This window comes from Lissotriton helveticus, chromosome 6, assembly GCF_964261635.1.
Source record: "Lissotriton helveticus chromosome 6, aLisHel1.1, whole genome shotgun sequence".
Classification (NCBI taxonomy): Eukaryota; Metazoa; Chordata; class Amphibia; order Caudata; family Salamandridae; genus Lissotriton; species Lissotriton helveticus.
In genome coordinates this window covers 255,375,714-255,392,384 of record NC_136067.1, presented here as the reverse complement: position 1 = coordinate 255,392,384, position 16,671 = coordinate 255,375,714, and the positions used below count along the sequence as shown (strand labels likewise).

General features: G+C 43.5%; 1 protein-coding gene across 6 annotated transcripts in view; it reads right to left on the bottom strand.

The window, feature by feature from the left end:
• Positions 1–16,671, bottom strand: part of ITSN2 (intersectin 2) — a 1,402,222-nt gene that overhangs the window by 54,363 nt on the left and 1,331,188 nt on the right. For all 6 annotated transcript variants that reach the window (XM_078647702.1, XM_078647699.1, XM_078647703.1 and 3 more), the window contains 2 exons: positions 9,783–9,889; positions 6,291–6,474 (listed from right to left, as the gene is read on the bottom strand). In XM_078647702.1, the coding sequence (XP_078503828.1) occupies positions 6,291–6,474; positions 9,783–9,889 (291 nt within the window). The remainder of the gene's footprint in view (positions 1–6,290; positions 6,475–9,782; positions 9,890–16,671) is intronic.

The window sequence follows — 16,671 nt, the reverse complement described above, 5'->3', positions numbered from 1 at the left end:
CCTCCTCCAAAATCAAACATGAAGAGCCCCAATTAACAGAACTCGTCCCCACACATGCAACCATACTCCAACCCCCAACTCTTTCCAGACAGCCATTAGCTTCAGGCTCCTACCCTCATCTCCAGAGTTCCAGTTTTGAATATAACCTTTATGCTCCCTGTCAAGCCAATGGCCCCCATCCTTTGCGACAGATAGATAAGGCCATAAATATCTCCCTTGGACACACCAGACCTCCTCCACATCACCCCTCTGGTCTGCCCTCTCCAGTTCGGCTTGACGCAACACACAATTTTTATGACTACCTGTTCTTTGGGTTGCGATTATACATGTCGCCATATACTGTTGACTCTCCGTTGGGGTTGCAAACCATAAAAGGCCAGATATGTTTTTGATTTCTTTACAACTAATGATAAGGACATAATTGTTCTTAATCTTCTTAACTGTTCATTTTTTTTCTAAAAATCAATAACATTTTTACAAAAAAAACAAAAACAGATCCTTAGGTTGATATCACCATGCAGTTCTCAGAGTGAACTTTGGTGTATTATCTAACCGTGGCATTATTCTAGGGACCATGGCCTTAACATTCACAAACATCTATCAGAGTATACAGGAAACTACATTTTAAGTGTTAGAGGTACAGAGATCGTGGTACTGAAGACTGACTCTGAATCACTGATGACAAACAAAAGATATTGTTACGAATTCTTAACACACAATTGTTAAAAAACATTTTTACTGGAATCCTATCCTTTTCTATTGATGTGGAGTACAACCACAGCAACAAAGCCTCCAGGTACCAATAACCGGTCAGGTCATGATGTTGCTATGCTACCAAGTCATATGAGCACAGACTTAGGGCCTGACTGACATTTCAGTGGACAGGATACTTTGTTGCAAATATGATGGCTATCCCATCCGCTGTATTACAAGTACCTTAGGATATATTGCTTTTGTAATACGGCAGACGTAATATCTGTCACGTGTGTGATTGAATATCCTGTCTGCTCAAATATAAATGATGCCCATACTCCTCAATCGCTTTCAAAAGAGGGCGGGAGTTACAGATTGGACATACCTCATAACAAAATGAAAAGAATAAACTTTGTCTTCAATGTCCTCTTGGCTTTAACATCATTCAACAAACATTTGCTAATCTCCTGAAATGGATTTTATTGCAGTTTGCGAAATGTGATGCAAGTGTGCACAGATGCATGACTTTGTAAAATTTAAATGAAGTTGCTAAGTTTTTTACTGGAGACATACCACCCATCCATAAGTCCCTATTTTCACAAGATGAAATACACAATAATCTGTAATTTGAGAGATCTGCAAAGTCAAGACCCCGGCTGGGTTGACTTGTCACACTACATTTAGATGTCATTAGGTCTCGCCTGTCAATGCGCATGCGCATTGAGCAGAGCGAGACTATGGGGGCTTAAACAGAGCTTACCTACATTGGCGATTCACTGGCGATTTGATGAAGTGCATGTGCACTTTTAACTCAATGCGCAAGCGCAATTAGTTAAAATGCGCGTGCACAGCATCAAATCGCCAGCTTAGTGCCGCCAGCAGCTCTTCCCGCTCCGCCCCCTGCTGCATCAAAGGCTTGGCGCTCTGCCTCAGCCCAGCCATTCTCCTCCCCTAATTACCCCCTGCTGCATCAAAGGCTTTTTCACGGCCGGCCGGCCGTGCTTTCAGTTTCACGGCTGGCCGGCCGTGTCTCCTTTTCTTTTTTTTATTTATTTTTTTTATCCGCTGCATGTTGATAATAACGATATCTGCTTGCTTTGCTTTATAGCACTTCTTATCATAGTTTTGCCGTTTCTAAGTTCTATCAATCACAGGCTTTATAACACTTCTTATCATAGTTTTGCCGTTTCTAAGTTCTATCAATCACAGGTTCTACTGTTATCATTCTCCTCCCCCCTCCCCACATTAATGCCCTCCGTCTTGTTTGTTGCAGTCTGTCTTCCTTTTGTCTCTCCCTATCCCTCTTACTTCACCTTTTTCTCTCCCCTTCCCTCTGCTTCGCCATCTCTTCTTTCCCTCTCGATTCCCCGTGTTTCCTCCTTTCCCCCGCCTCACTCTCTTCACTATAGGTCTCACTCCTTTCTTTCTCCCCTTTATATATTTTTTCCGTTCTCTACTTCTCTCTGTCCCTTACCTCTGCACACCCCTTCCCTCCCTCCACTCGTCTGTTCTCTCCCTGCCCCCTTGTTTTTTTTCCCTCGCACAAATGGGAAAAATGGCACCCATCTGTGAACCTGGCAACCATGGGAGCTGCTTTCCTTCTTAGATGGCATTACGTCAGCAGCTATTCCGGGTCCCTGCCACTCCGGGTCCCAGTTCAGGCCTTTCTTTTGCACGTCATTGTTTTCGGGCAAATTGGTCCAATTTTCAAAAGGGTAGGGGGTGCGGGGGCACACTGCAGGTCAGCATTACATACCGCAAATCATTATGGCAGATGCAGTTCCTGTTAGATGTGTTTTAACATATGTGTTTGCACAGCCAATGCTTGATGCATTCCTGGACATGTGTTTCTGAGTTATTTCGCTCCTTCAACAGAAAGTTGCAGTCGTATTGAGATCAATTACAGTTCCTTCTTCCACGTGTATCTGCTGCTGTACATTTAAATGTATATCAGTTCTCCTGCAAGAAGTGTTGTCTTCCATACTATGCTCTCCAGATGACACCATATCATCAGCGATTCCAGAGCTTTGCCCTGGGCTTGCCTTTACCTTTTAGGGTGCATTAGTACATCTGTTATAGTTGAAATGAAACAGGACGACAACTCCCAGAATGCATTCGGCTGTTAAAAGGAAAGCTGAGCACTATTCTGTGTAGCTGGTATTGTGCTCTTACTTGTACATCCGTTCCTGTGCTATGAGCTGCTCCTGGGCTTTTAAAAATGCAGCAGTCCTACTGAGAATGTATATGGAGTCCCTGCTAATAATTGTTGCATCTGTGGCATTAAACAAGTCAGACCCCTCACCCTCACCCCCTCACACTCAACCCCTCACCCTCACACCCCCTCACCCTCACACCCCCTCACCCTCACACCCCCTCACCCTCACACCCCCTCACCCTCTCACTCACCCTCACACCCCCTCACTCACCCTCACACACCCTCACACACCCACTCACCCTCATACACCCTCACATCCTCTCACCCTCACCCACCCACCCTCACACCCTCACCCACCCTCACCCTCACCCTCACCCCCTCACCCTCAACCCCTCACCCTCAACCCCTCACACCCCCTCACCCTCACACCCCCTCACCCTCACCCTCACACCCCCTCACTCACCCTCACACCCCCTCACTCACCCTCACACACCCTCACACACCCACTCACACTCATACCCTCTCACCCACCCTCACCCACCCTCACCCTCACTCATCCTCACCCCCTCATCCTCACACACCCTCACTCACCCTCACTCAGCCTCACTCAGCCTCACCCTCACACACCCTCACCCTCTCACCATCACCCCCCTCACCCTCACTCACCCTTACCCTCATCCCCTCACCCTCACACACCCTCAGTCACCCTCACCCTCACACTCCCTAACCCTCACACCCTCACCCTCACTCCCTCACACACCCTCACTCACCCTCCCTCACACACCCTCACCCTCACACCCCCTCACACCCCGTCACACCCCCTCACTCACCCTCACTCACCCTCACACACCCACTCACCCTCACCCTCACACCCCCTCACCCTCACACCCCTCACCCTCACACCCCTCAGCCTCACACCACTCAGTGCTACAACACATATTGTGTTACAATAGGTGTCACATTTGCGAAAGATAAAACTATTGGCATTGTAAATAACAAAGCTATTAATTTCGCTATTTTCAAAACAAGCACACAAATAAAAAATGTGTCCTTTACAATACCAATAGCTCAAACTTTCCTAATGCGAGACCTATTGCATTGCTGTGCTTCTCTCCCCTGCTGCACTCTCCTGCTCTCTAGAGATGTGGCCTAACGACCAGAGCTGCCATCTAAGTCACGTAAATACAAAACATGTTGCATTCCAAATGCTATAGGTGTCACATTCGCGAAAGTTATAACTATTGGCATTGTAAATGACAAAGCTATCAATTTAGCTATTTTAAAAACCAACAAATAAATAAAATATTTGTCATTTACAAGACCAATAGCTCCAACTTTTCTAATGCGAGACCTATTGCATTTCCAATGCTTGTTTTTAGATAGCATTTGACAGGGTAAAGCCCACTTTATATCTTTCAAAAGAAGCTTGTTATACATTTAAGAATATTTGGGTAGAATTTAACTCAGCAGCCACAGGTATAGGACCTTGTATGGGTTAAAATTTCTAAATTTCTATAACACACACAACCTTTCCAGGTTATACATTACAATTTCCCAGGGAAAGTCCTAGAAAAAGTTCTGTCAATTCTGTTTGCATTCAAGAATGCACTTCCTACAGTTTTTATTTCTCCTGTTGGAAAATACTTTCCGAGTGCAGACTCTCTTCACCTAGAACCCTACCGTTTTTGTCTAGTATTCACTTGCCATTCCCACCTTAAAAGGGGGTTTTCTTGACAGGTGTAAATCCTCGAGTATTTTTAAGGTAGTAAGGGATTCACAGATGGTTTGGGCAAACTCCCAAATGTGTAGTTGGTAATAAACGTTCAGGTTATTCCCAGTAACACAATGGTAAAGCTAATATTTTTGCCACTCAAACTCCTGTAGATTGTTGTTTGGTTACTCAGTCACAACGGTGACGGATATTCTGTTCATCGAAATATAGATTCCATTACATCCAGTATGGACAAAGCCAAGAAGGTGGAGATGAAACTATAAATGTGAAAGTGTAAGATATTTACTCATTTCCATGCAAACGTTCGGGACATTTTCATAATCCCCCTATGCAAAGATTCTTATATTTCAGATTTTAAAAATGTCTTTTGTAATTATTAACGTGTGGTTTTATGTAAAGAAAAGATGCCATAATAAACAATAGAAATAAATGAGATTTTTTTCTCCTGCTCACACCTTTCATCTAACTATATAGAAGTCTTACTCGCTGTCTGTGAAGTAGCACAATTGTTTTATTTGTGGCTCTTTTGTTACAACAGGGTTAAAATTGTCTGTGTGCTTTAATTTTCTTTATAACAAATTTCGTATGTGAAAAATCAATGCTATTATACCCTATACAGATATTACAGGTCACCGAAGAGTTCAGTGACCACACAAAACTGATGGTAGAGTTTGATTATAAGGTCACAGAGCTCGAATATGAATAGCAATAATGTATTTATTGGTGTACGGTTTAGATATGCTTATATCCTTATCAAGAAAGACCCCTATGAAAGCCCTTCATCCTTTCCTTATTAAGGGGTCATTAACACCCCGCATTGAATCCACCCTCTCCATGACCAGGCAAGTCAACGCCATCTCCGCGTCGTGCTTTTCAACACCCACCGCATGCTCCGCAGGATCTTCAAATGGATCCCTCCCGACACGAGAAAGACCGTCACCCAGGCCCTCATCACCAGCAGACTCGACTACGGGAACGCCCTCTACTCAGGAACAACAACCAAGCTCCTGAGACGACTGCAACAAATCCAGAACGCCTCGGCACGACTGATCCTCAACGTCCCCCGACGTAGCCACATCACACCCCACCTGAGAGGCCTGCACTGGCTCCCCGTCAACAAGAGGATCACCTTCAAACTCCTCATCCACGCACACAAAGCCCTACACAACACCGGACCTACATACCTCAACAACCGACTCAGCTTCCACACCCCCACCCGAAACCTCCGCTCAGCCAACCTCGCCCTCGCCACAGTTCCTCGCATCTGGAAAACCACCGCCGGCGGCAGATCCTTCTCCTACCTCGCTGCCAAGACCTGGAACGCTCTCCCCACCAGCCTACGACAGACTCAGGACCTGCTGGCCTTCAGAAAACTCCTCAAGACTTGGCTCTTCGATCAGTAGCGGCCCCCCTCCCCTCCAGCGCCTTGAGACCCTCACGGGTATGTAGCGCGCTTTATAAATGCACTGATTGATTGATTGAAGGTAAAATCATAGGACACAAATTACTTTTTTAATGACCTTACCGATTTTGAGATAAGACATTGTACAAGAGATAGGTGAAATAAATAGTATTTAGCTACGGTCTCAGCAGCTGTTTTTACAAAAGGGTAGTGCTGTTTTACAACTATTCTCGAAAAGCCACACAAATGATTAAAACAAAAGTATTTCCAAACGTGATGGACCACAGAGAAGAATCTGATGAGAATACCTTTAAATAGTCCTTGAACTCTGGCTCTTCATCTGTCTTCTGTTGGAGTAAGGCCGCCCCATTGAGTTGACAGCTGCAGAACCGGATGTAGGCCTGCATGTGCAGGAGTTCTGTGGCCAGGATGTCGCCAATCATCTGCACTGGCATGTTCTCACCTTCCGTCTTCTTACGCACGCTCAGAGCTCTGGTAGACAGGTTTCAAAGTAAGCATTGTTTTCATGTTTAGGTCTTACTCATGTATACAACCAGGAAATAATGTTAAAGAAAGAGGAAGCGAACATGAGACAATACATCACAATATAGAATTGGCCAAATTTGTCCACAACATTTACTGGTTTAAATGACACGTGGACCGAACAACATTTTTGAATGATACCTATCCCTTTACTTATAATGATTCATCACTAACTGGTTAGGAGCAACAAATGTTGTTTTGTGTCCTCTCGACAGAAAGGCCTTTACCAATTTCTAATTGTAAATTTCCCACATCTACAATACATCACTAGGCATAGGTTACCCAGGAAAAGTACAATGGAAACAAATCAACTTAATACAAGGTTTTAAAACCCATGCACTTCCTGAGGAGCACGGTAACATTTATAGATCTCTATAAGTGAGACTGAAAAAACATGCTGGGACATCTCTGAATCACTATCTTTCAGTTTGTGTGATGCTAGGACCATGAAATAACACCAATACATCCAAGACCTACCAGGATCCTAAAGGAAGAACGCCTTACCCTTGATAAACTCGGATCTTAAAAAGTTTTTATTGACCAAGAAATGGTCATTCACGGGTGGATGTCGGTTACATTACTCAGTAAACAAAGTACTAAATGCTGATTTTTTTTGTAAATTCTAAATCACAGCAGGGATGTCTCAGCCTTTCAATGCCATTTGAAAAATCCTTCAAAGTGAGTAGCATGCTGTGGCCAATCATATCTTCGCTAGTGAAGTGGTTTCCAAACTTTTGACTTCTGGGGACCTTCAATTAATCATTACTAGAACCCGGGGACACCCACTCAATCACTATTGGAATTCGGGGACCCACAAGATTCATTACTGGAAGCCGGGGACCCAGGCCCTAGCATTGTTGATGAAGTGGACTGTAAAACTTACACAAAAAATTCAGAAAAAAACCATCCATCAAACAAATACACAAATGGTGACACATTTTATTTAATTAGCAAACATAAAATAATAAAAAAAAGTAACATTCAATTTTAATAGAAAGTTTGGGGCTTTTGTAAATTCGATTGAGGCCACTCATTGTCTATTCTGTATTTTGTTTGAGGCGCCTGCATTGCTCCCACAAATCAATCTGAGGATACTAATTTAATTTTTAGCCTCCAATTTCAAATTCCTTCACATTTACAATACGTTTTAAAACTTTAACTTATACATTTAGCTTATTTATTTACTGCACTTAATTAATCTGTTAATATTATGTAATTTTCTAAGTAGTTGCGGACCCTCTGAGGCGGCTTCGCAGACCCCCATGGGTCCCCGGACCACAGTTTGGGAACCACTACGCTAGTGGAAATATAAACAACGCTGCCCCCTCTTACCTCCTTAATTCACATTCCTTATGAACTACAAGGGCACACATATAAATATTAAGACTGAAGGATTTGTAAACAATAATGCTCATACCAGACTGTGTTGTATATGCATGATATAACTTAGTCAGGATGTAATACACAATTGGAGGCTGCAATATATCACTAAACCTAAAGTGAATCAGGAGAAGAGGTAATGAGTCCTCAGAGCACTTTTAAACGTACTATAAGGTGCTATTGAAAATGCTTCTAATTATTGCAAAAAACACCAAAAGAATTAGCCCACTTGGAAAAATAGAAAATGGAGTTTATCTTTCATGATACTAATTTATTTAATTAAAGTTACCATAAGAATGTGTTCTATTTTTCGTCCAATCACAGGCTAGGTGCAGACTTAACAGGAAGAGGCACTCTCCATCTCAAGGTTGATCATAGAGCTTCTCTTTTGAGAAGACGGCAGTTTTTATGCACCTTTAATGGTATACCTTGTTTGTAACAACTTGTCATGCATGAATAAATCCGCAAGGAATCTATCTGTATATTTTGAGATATTTTCACCAACCAACTCTCAAGACAGCCAGTTAAGAAACCACTGAGATCTATTTATTAACTTTGTGGACTACCTTTGCATAGGTGTGCATGGCTTCTTTCAGGGATTAAATTGCTCTTTCGTAGAATTTGGAACTATCAGAATCCTTTATATGCGTCATTTCTTCAATTCTCAACAAAACCATTGTAGGTTATATAATAATACTATATTTCTTTTAATTTGTAATTTTGCATCTAACCAAATAGTTTGTATTATTAACATTTTGAATTACATGTCCTGCTATGTTTACAATCTTAATATTTCCTTGTTTGTCACTTACATTTTACAACTACAAGAGTGTTTAAATGTAGCACTGAGCTTTTAACCAACATCTTTTCTCCAAGTGACCCAGATGATATTAGTCCAATTTCCTAATCTTGTAATGGCTGGCTAGGATTCATTTCGTTTAGGCAACAACTAATAATAATGAGCTAATGCAAAGCATTAGCCGGATGATACTTGGTGATCTATAATTAGACTCAGCTGATTCACTCTACCAGGCTAACTTGACTGCCACCAATTTGGCAAAGATGTACATTTGCAAGGACAGATGTATCCACTTGGACGTGTCTCAGAATAGAAATGTGGCTGATTTATATTTGATATCAGGATTCGAAGAGGGGGTTTATTTGTTTTTGCTACTATCAACAGCTACATATAATATGGAATGCTTCCATATATTAATTATTACATTCACTAATGCATACGCTTAGTTACTGCACCCATTTCATTTTTTTTATATATTTGAATGCCATATGATTTCTGTGTTTGGAAAGGAAGCTGTTTTTCTTGCTACAGATATGTAATTATTAGTATTTAGCTTTCTGATTAAAATCACATGAAAACAAAGCTTGCGAGTCTTATTATGTGTTTTATATAACAATGGCCTAGCTCCAAAAATAAGTTCATCACTTTACAGAGAATTTGAGGGATCCTAGCTTCTTGAACATAAGGTGCTGTACACAGAACAGTATTATGGAGCACTGTTGTATGAGTGGAGGTTGATCCGTTAGAGACGGTATTATAACAATCAAGATGTGATGGCACCTAGGGTTGTTACAGTCTTAAACATTATACTGTAGACTAATTTTCTACACATTTTACTAGGCAGATATTTACAAACTGAGAAAAAGAAAACGTAATATGCAAAGAATCAATAGATTTCTTGTTCAAATTCCAATGCTGGGTTTAGAATTCAGGTCCCCTTTTTCTAAAATTAGTAATTTAGATACCAGACCACATTTTTTGAGGAATACAACAGTTCCTACCAACACCTAATGTCAGCAGTGAAAGAAATAACTTGCAGCTACAGTTCATCAATGAGCCACTGTTTGGCATCACTCACTTTTGTAGCTTCGTATTAGACATGATCAAATCTCTCCAGTTTACAAAAATAAGGTTCATTTCCTCCGGAGTGAGCAGACCGGACTCCGCCATAGGCTTCTGGAAAACCTGCAGACAGATAATAAACTGTTAGATCTACTGTGCTGTGTTGGCAGTAGTCAAAGAATATATGCGAGTGTAGCAAGCACAGACTTGTTGAATATGTATGTCCACCAGGTAGGCGAACATCAACTACAGAAGGAAAAAATAATGGTGAAATAAATAGGTTTAATATTAAAAGTTGAAGTCATGACGTTAACAATCGTAACATGAAAAAGGAATCTTGAATTAAACCCTCTACCGTATATTTAGTGCAGATAAATAATTCTATTTCCTCAACAGCTCTCAGTTTCCTCAGCCTCATGTTACATCGTTTACCGTGTTATCTCTTCTCTGAAAAATAATTCCTTACTTTGGCCTTGCCTTTCATCAGTCATAGCGAACACGCACAAATACACACACAAGACAGTCAGACACCCACTAGGTTTATTCTCTTTTAGAATCAAATGCCCTATGTTTACCTACCTTCAGGGATACAACTGCTTTTTCAGCAATGTAGGCGCCAGTTTCTATAGAACCTTCATTTACTGAACAAAATGTCACAAATACAAGAATAATGGAAAATGAGTCTAAAAAAGGAAACTGACTTCCGTAAACTGATGGTACCCACGTTACAAAGATAATGTAATGTCTTACTATGCGAAGAAGTCAGGTGCGACTTCGGCTAGCTGATCAAGAACTCTAAAGATGTCAGAAGGTTCGTGGTCGTCTTGGGATGGTAAACGGCTCACTGTGGAGAGCCCGCCTTCAGCAGTCAGTATTCACGGTAGGGGAAAACTGGTATCCTCAACGTCTGGAGGTGTGTGGCAATCACTAAACGTCACTTTTGTGAAAAGCTGAGGGGTGCTGGTAAGGTCAAAGGGGAGGAAAGCAAACTGAAAATGCTCCTGCCCAACCTCGAGCCACAGGGGACATGACCCACTGACTGCCGGACAGGCACATGAAAGTATGCATCTGGCAGGTCCTAGGCAATCATTCAATGGTCTGGATCCAGAGCACACAGATCTTGGGCCAAAGTGAGCATTCTGAATTTGCTCTACCATAGGAAGGCATTCAGAGGCTGCAGACCTAAAATTGACCAAATGCCTCCCTCCTTCTTTATTAAATATTAAAGGGGTAACCCCTACATACTACCCAACCTGGGTCAATAATACAGTACGGACAAAAGTGGTCTTGGTAGAAACAAACTTTGTAGTGAAACAATATATAGTAGCAAACACAATTCGTTTTAACATAGGTCCTATGTATTTACCTCTTTGGACCAAGCATCTAATGCAATATATATTCAAAGCATTAGTGACGTAATAGCAACAATATTGCTGATTAAAATGCAATATATTTACAGTGCTCTCGGTGCAGATGGGAAAGAAGCAAGGGAGTGGGTGTTGAGGTGATGTAAGTGGAGGACAGGGAAAGGGTATTTGTGAGATATATACATCAATGTTGCATGAAAACAAAACTTTTCCAGTCTGAGGTAGGTCACATGTTCCTGAATACACAGATATAGAAGTCTGGGCATAGCTTAGTAACGTTTCATTGCAATATGAATTCTCTTCCTCAACTCAAACTCATGTATAGCTTCTCTTTAAAGATAGTTTTGCTAATCTCAGTGATGTCAACTTCATCACCTAATGAAGAACAGCAGCAAGGCCATTCTAAAACATAAGACTGTCTGTCATTTTAGTATATGGGCTTCATTTTCTGAGCAGCTCTAAGTTGCTGGTGAATAAATATATGTTCATGATAGTTCCACGCCTTCTGACAGGCACTCCTTTAAACTAGTCTTAGATTCAATATATTGTGCATGGCTCAAGAGAACATAGAAACACCATTTTTCAGGGAAACACCGAAAAAGAATCCGGTGTGAAACACTTATATCAAAACTATATAAAAATGTAATAAAACATGTTGAAATAAAAAACTGATTCTTGTTACTTTTACAATGAGGTTTCAATCTAGACTGTTTGTAGGCCTTTCAGCTCCAATGTTATCATTTGCTAGCAAGAACTTCATAAAATAGAGTTCTTGTAATGGAAGAAATGCTGGGGGTAGCCTAACTGGGAACTTCAACCAACCAGCGGCATTGTCTGCAGCCTTGGTCCAGTTTGTTCACGGACTTTGCCAAGGCCCAGCCCACTCGACACTGTCCATGAATATTCATGCTCCTGTGGCCTTAAACCCCACCCGTTTGAGTTGTGAGTCATTATTAGCTTCAGGGCTAATTTAATTCGGAAATTAGCAGCTGGGTGATCAAAGGCTGTCTGTCCGTCTGTAAGCAGACGAGCGATAATTAGACACCCAAGAGCAGACACTTAATGTTGTTCCAGCGTCTTGTAGAATTCAGTCCAATTATTAAGAAAACAAAAAGTGCTGAGTTCTTCTTACACATCTGACGGGACTTGCTGCAGCTTTTCTACAGGAGCTTGCTCTCAGGCTTCTGAATGCAAGTCTGCACTTAGTCCCAAGGCATCCAGATAACGTTGCACCTTTACCGACACTGTGGACATGGGCGTTATTTCTAGGGGTGGGCGGAATTTGCGTAGTCGCGCTATGCAAATCTCCGCAAAACGGTAAAATGTGTCTGCAAACATGCAAACGTTCCGCGAACATGCGGAATTGCTTGTTCCGCCCGTTCGCGATGCTTTTTTCCTGTTCGCGAGCGCTGTTTGCATGCTCGGGGGGAAATATGACGCGAACATGCATTTTGAGAGCGCGAACAAGCAATAACGTCAGCGAAGCCGCGGATCACGGAATTTTTGGCAATTACACGTTCATGCGCGGAATGCGAAATTACCAAAATTTCGCCAATTTCCGCGAGCGGAACGGAATTTACTGCCCAGGCCAAGTAATTTCACTAAAATGCTAAGGGTTGAGGAAACGACATCACACACCATTTGACCTTTATTTTCACTCAGTCACACACTTACTCATACACACACATTCACTCAAACACCCTCTCATTCGCAAGCTCGCACACAGTATACATTTAAAATATTTTTTTACTCACCTCCTTTGCCATGGAGGGTCATATTCAACCAAATTGTACATGTTTCTATTACAATAATAGTGAATAGTATATTAGTATTCACTTTTAGTGTGAAAAAAAAACTAGACCGAAAACATAGAAGGTAAAGCACCCAAAAATGTCCGTAAGGACGAGTTGCCCCTGTGTTCCTGGCACTGTTTTGCCATCTTTGGGGCCAAGGGTCGCAAAGGCAGAACCAGAGGTCACAAGGGCTGGGGCCTCAGCAGCGACCCCTAAATGACGTCCATGATTGTGCACACAAATGATGATGCAAACATTTTTCTCCCCTGTCAAGCATTAGGTCAGAAGACATCAGATGAACTGAAAAGAAAATATTGATACTTCTTCGGCAGTCAGTACCCAGTTTCCGCTCTGAAAAACTTTGGTTTTCTGAGGTTGAAGGCATTTGCGATTTGTCACTCATTATAGAATCCCAAAATTACATACATAAAAATGGGTCACAAACTACGTGATATTACCAGAATATGGCCCAGAAACAGACTGAACCCCATCCCATTTGCAGAGTGTGAGAAAGTGCCATCTTTCTTGCATTGGTATGCCCCCACTTTTTTCTGACCTGCTGATGTACTTTGACTGAGTGTGCCTTGGGCTCCTCCCAACCAGGTACCCAGGGCCTGTGTTCCTTCCCTAAAACTGTATTGAACTTAAAACCCAATTGGCATCTCTGGCCACCTGTCAGTCCCTAGTAAATGGTACCCTAGGTACCCAGGGCACGGTGACCAGAGAAGACCCCTAAGGGCTGCAGCACTTATTGTGCTACCCTTAGGGGCCCTGTACCCTGACACCCACATACTGCCTTTGCAGGCTGAGTGTCTAAGTACAGAACTAAACAGAGAGGCGACATGGCACACATCCCTGTGTGCCATGCCCACAAAGCCACTGCCCTGGCATACATCAGTCACCCCTCTAGCTGGGTGCCCTATGCCAGTGGTGTGGGCACAGGTGCATGAGCCCTGTGCCCCTACAGTACCCAGGGCCATTCCTGGGCACTGGAAGTGCAGTGATGCCAATATATGGTGCTGGGAGGTTGTCATTACGAACTCCACAGCACCATAATGGCTACACTGAAGACTGACAAGTTTGATATTAAACGTCTCAGCACATTAAACCCACACTAATGCCAGTGAGGGATTTAATGTAAAATGCACCACAGAGGGCATCTTAGAGATGCCCCCTGAAACCTAACCTACAATCCACATCTGGTCTGAGTGGCTGCCCAGGCTTCCACACAGCAGACATGTTGCTGGACCCCTGGGTGGGGAGCCCTTCGCTCTCCTGGGCCTGCAACAATGCACATCCTGGGCGAGGTGCTATGTCTCCTCCCCCAGGATGGGCAGGGGGAAGCTTCAAAGGCATGCCGCCTTTGTGAGCTTCTGCAGGCCACTTGCTGTACTCAGCAACTGGCCCCCACCAGTTCTAACTCCCACTCTGGCGGGAAGACTGGCGGGAAACCCTACATCAGGAAGTCGGTGTGCCAGCCTGTGCCAACCCCACCCCTCAGGCGAGGTTAAGCACGACCCCGAGCTCCAGCCATCTTGAAGATGGGGAGCCCTGCCCTATCACAGCTAGGCTCCTGCCCCCTCCCACCGGAGAGGAGCAGGCTAGGGGGTTTACCCTCCCCAGGACAGGGACCTATTGGTCCCCGCCCTTACCCTACCTGTAACGCCCCTAAACTTAGTATTTAGGAGCACCCTGAACCTTTCTTCTTCAGATCCCGATTAGAAAAGAAGAAAGAAGATCAAGAAGAAGAAGACCTCCGTGCAGCAGCTAACAACAGGACGACACCAAATGTCTTGGCCCCAGCCCTACCGGCCTGTCGACCCTGGATCCCGGCGACTCCTACAGACAGCAACCTTGGGACACCCGGAGGACCTGCCTGCCTTGACCCTCTTAAAGACTGGGACTCCCATAAGCAGAGGCTCTGCTTCAACAACCATACCCCTGGTGCCAGCCAGGAAGCACAAGACCAACCCATTCTGCACCCGCCGATCCCGGCCCGAGTGATCCAAGGCCACAAGCAGCCTTGCTCTAATCCCTCGCCTCAGCAGCCCCCCAAATGGAAAACAGTACCTTACCCCAATGCTTCATCCAGGCCATCAAGGGAAAGGAGAACACTATCTCCAAAGGACATTACTTCCCTACTTCACTCCTACGAACCTCCATTCCTACCGGGTAAGCCAGTTCACCTAGAGACTACTCAGAAATGGTCCTCAATCCAACCCATCCTCCCCAATGCCTCTAGATTGACAAGACACACCCCCAGAGGTATTGTTGAAAGCAACCTCACAAGAGTACTCATCTCCCATGACCAGAACACCACCTCGACCAAGGCCCAATTAAAATGCATTTTATTAAATTGTAGATCGGCTGTACTTCATGCCTCCGACATAGCCAACCTTATTATAACCAATGAACCCGACCGTATAATTTTAACGGAAACTTGGCTAACTGAGTCATCCACACCCATTCTAGACATATTAGTTCCCCCGAACTACTACATCACAAGACTAGACAGACCCATTAAGACAGGCGGTGGTATTGCCTGTATTCACAGGAACAACATCTCTGTGAACCGCGCTAACACCCCAATGTTCTCTTACTGTGAATACCTTTGCCTACTCATTACTAGTAATAGCAAGCCAATATGCACACTACACTCTTTCTACCATCCTCCTGGAAACAACCTCACCTTCATCGAACATTTGATGGATATTTTAGCGATGAACGTAGGACAACAGAATACACAGATCTTCCTGGGGGACTTTAACCTCCACTGGAATGATCCTGACGACCCAGAGGTCAATAGCCTCGAAGCTTTCCTATCCGACCTCAATCTGACCCAAATTTGCGACAGCCCCACGCATGAAAAAGGATCAATCTTTGATCTAATAATTTCCAAATCAAACTCTATCCAACTGGAATCGATCCTCCCTTGCGATTGGTCCGACCATCACATTATCACTTTTCATATCAAGGAAGTAGTCAAACTGCTCTCGATCCAACCTACGAGAACACAAATCTGGAAGAGGAACCTAGAAAACATCAATCCGATCGATTTTTCATCAGCTAGTCACACCCTCGCGCCCCCACCTGATGGATCAACCGATGCTCAGGCTTTGACGAATCACTACTTCCATTCGATGAACAAGGTTCTTGACAACATAGCCCCCCTACAACTAAAAAGAGTCAACACAAGGAACTCAAACCCCTGGTATGATGGTAGACTAAACGAAGATAGGAGATCATTGAGAGCTATTGAAAGACAATGGAGAGCCGTCCCTTCCACTGCTCTCCTGAAATTATTAAGGAGCACCACAAATGCCTACTACAAAAGGATTAGACGAGCTAAAGCGGAATACATACGTACCCAACTAGACCATGCCAAGAATCGCCCCAAAAAACTCTTCGAAATAATCAAAGCTCAGTCTAAGGGAGTCCACTACTCCCCCCAAGCCAACCCAGATACACTCCCCAAATGTGAGGATCTTGCCTCCTTTTTCACAACAAAGACTAAAAAACTTAAAGCTGACCTACTTAACGATCTAGTATCACTTCCCGTTATTCCCATAATCTCCTCTCGGACTACAGCGGATCCCCCGTACAACTGCATCACTACTCCCGACCTCAAAAACAATGCCTCCTGGTCCACCTTCAACCTCTACAACGAAGAAACTATCCTCAACATGCTCAGTTCTCTGAATCCCTCTAACCATTTCACTGACCCCCTCCCAGCTTCGCACCTAAA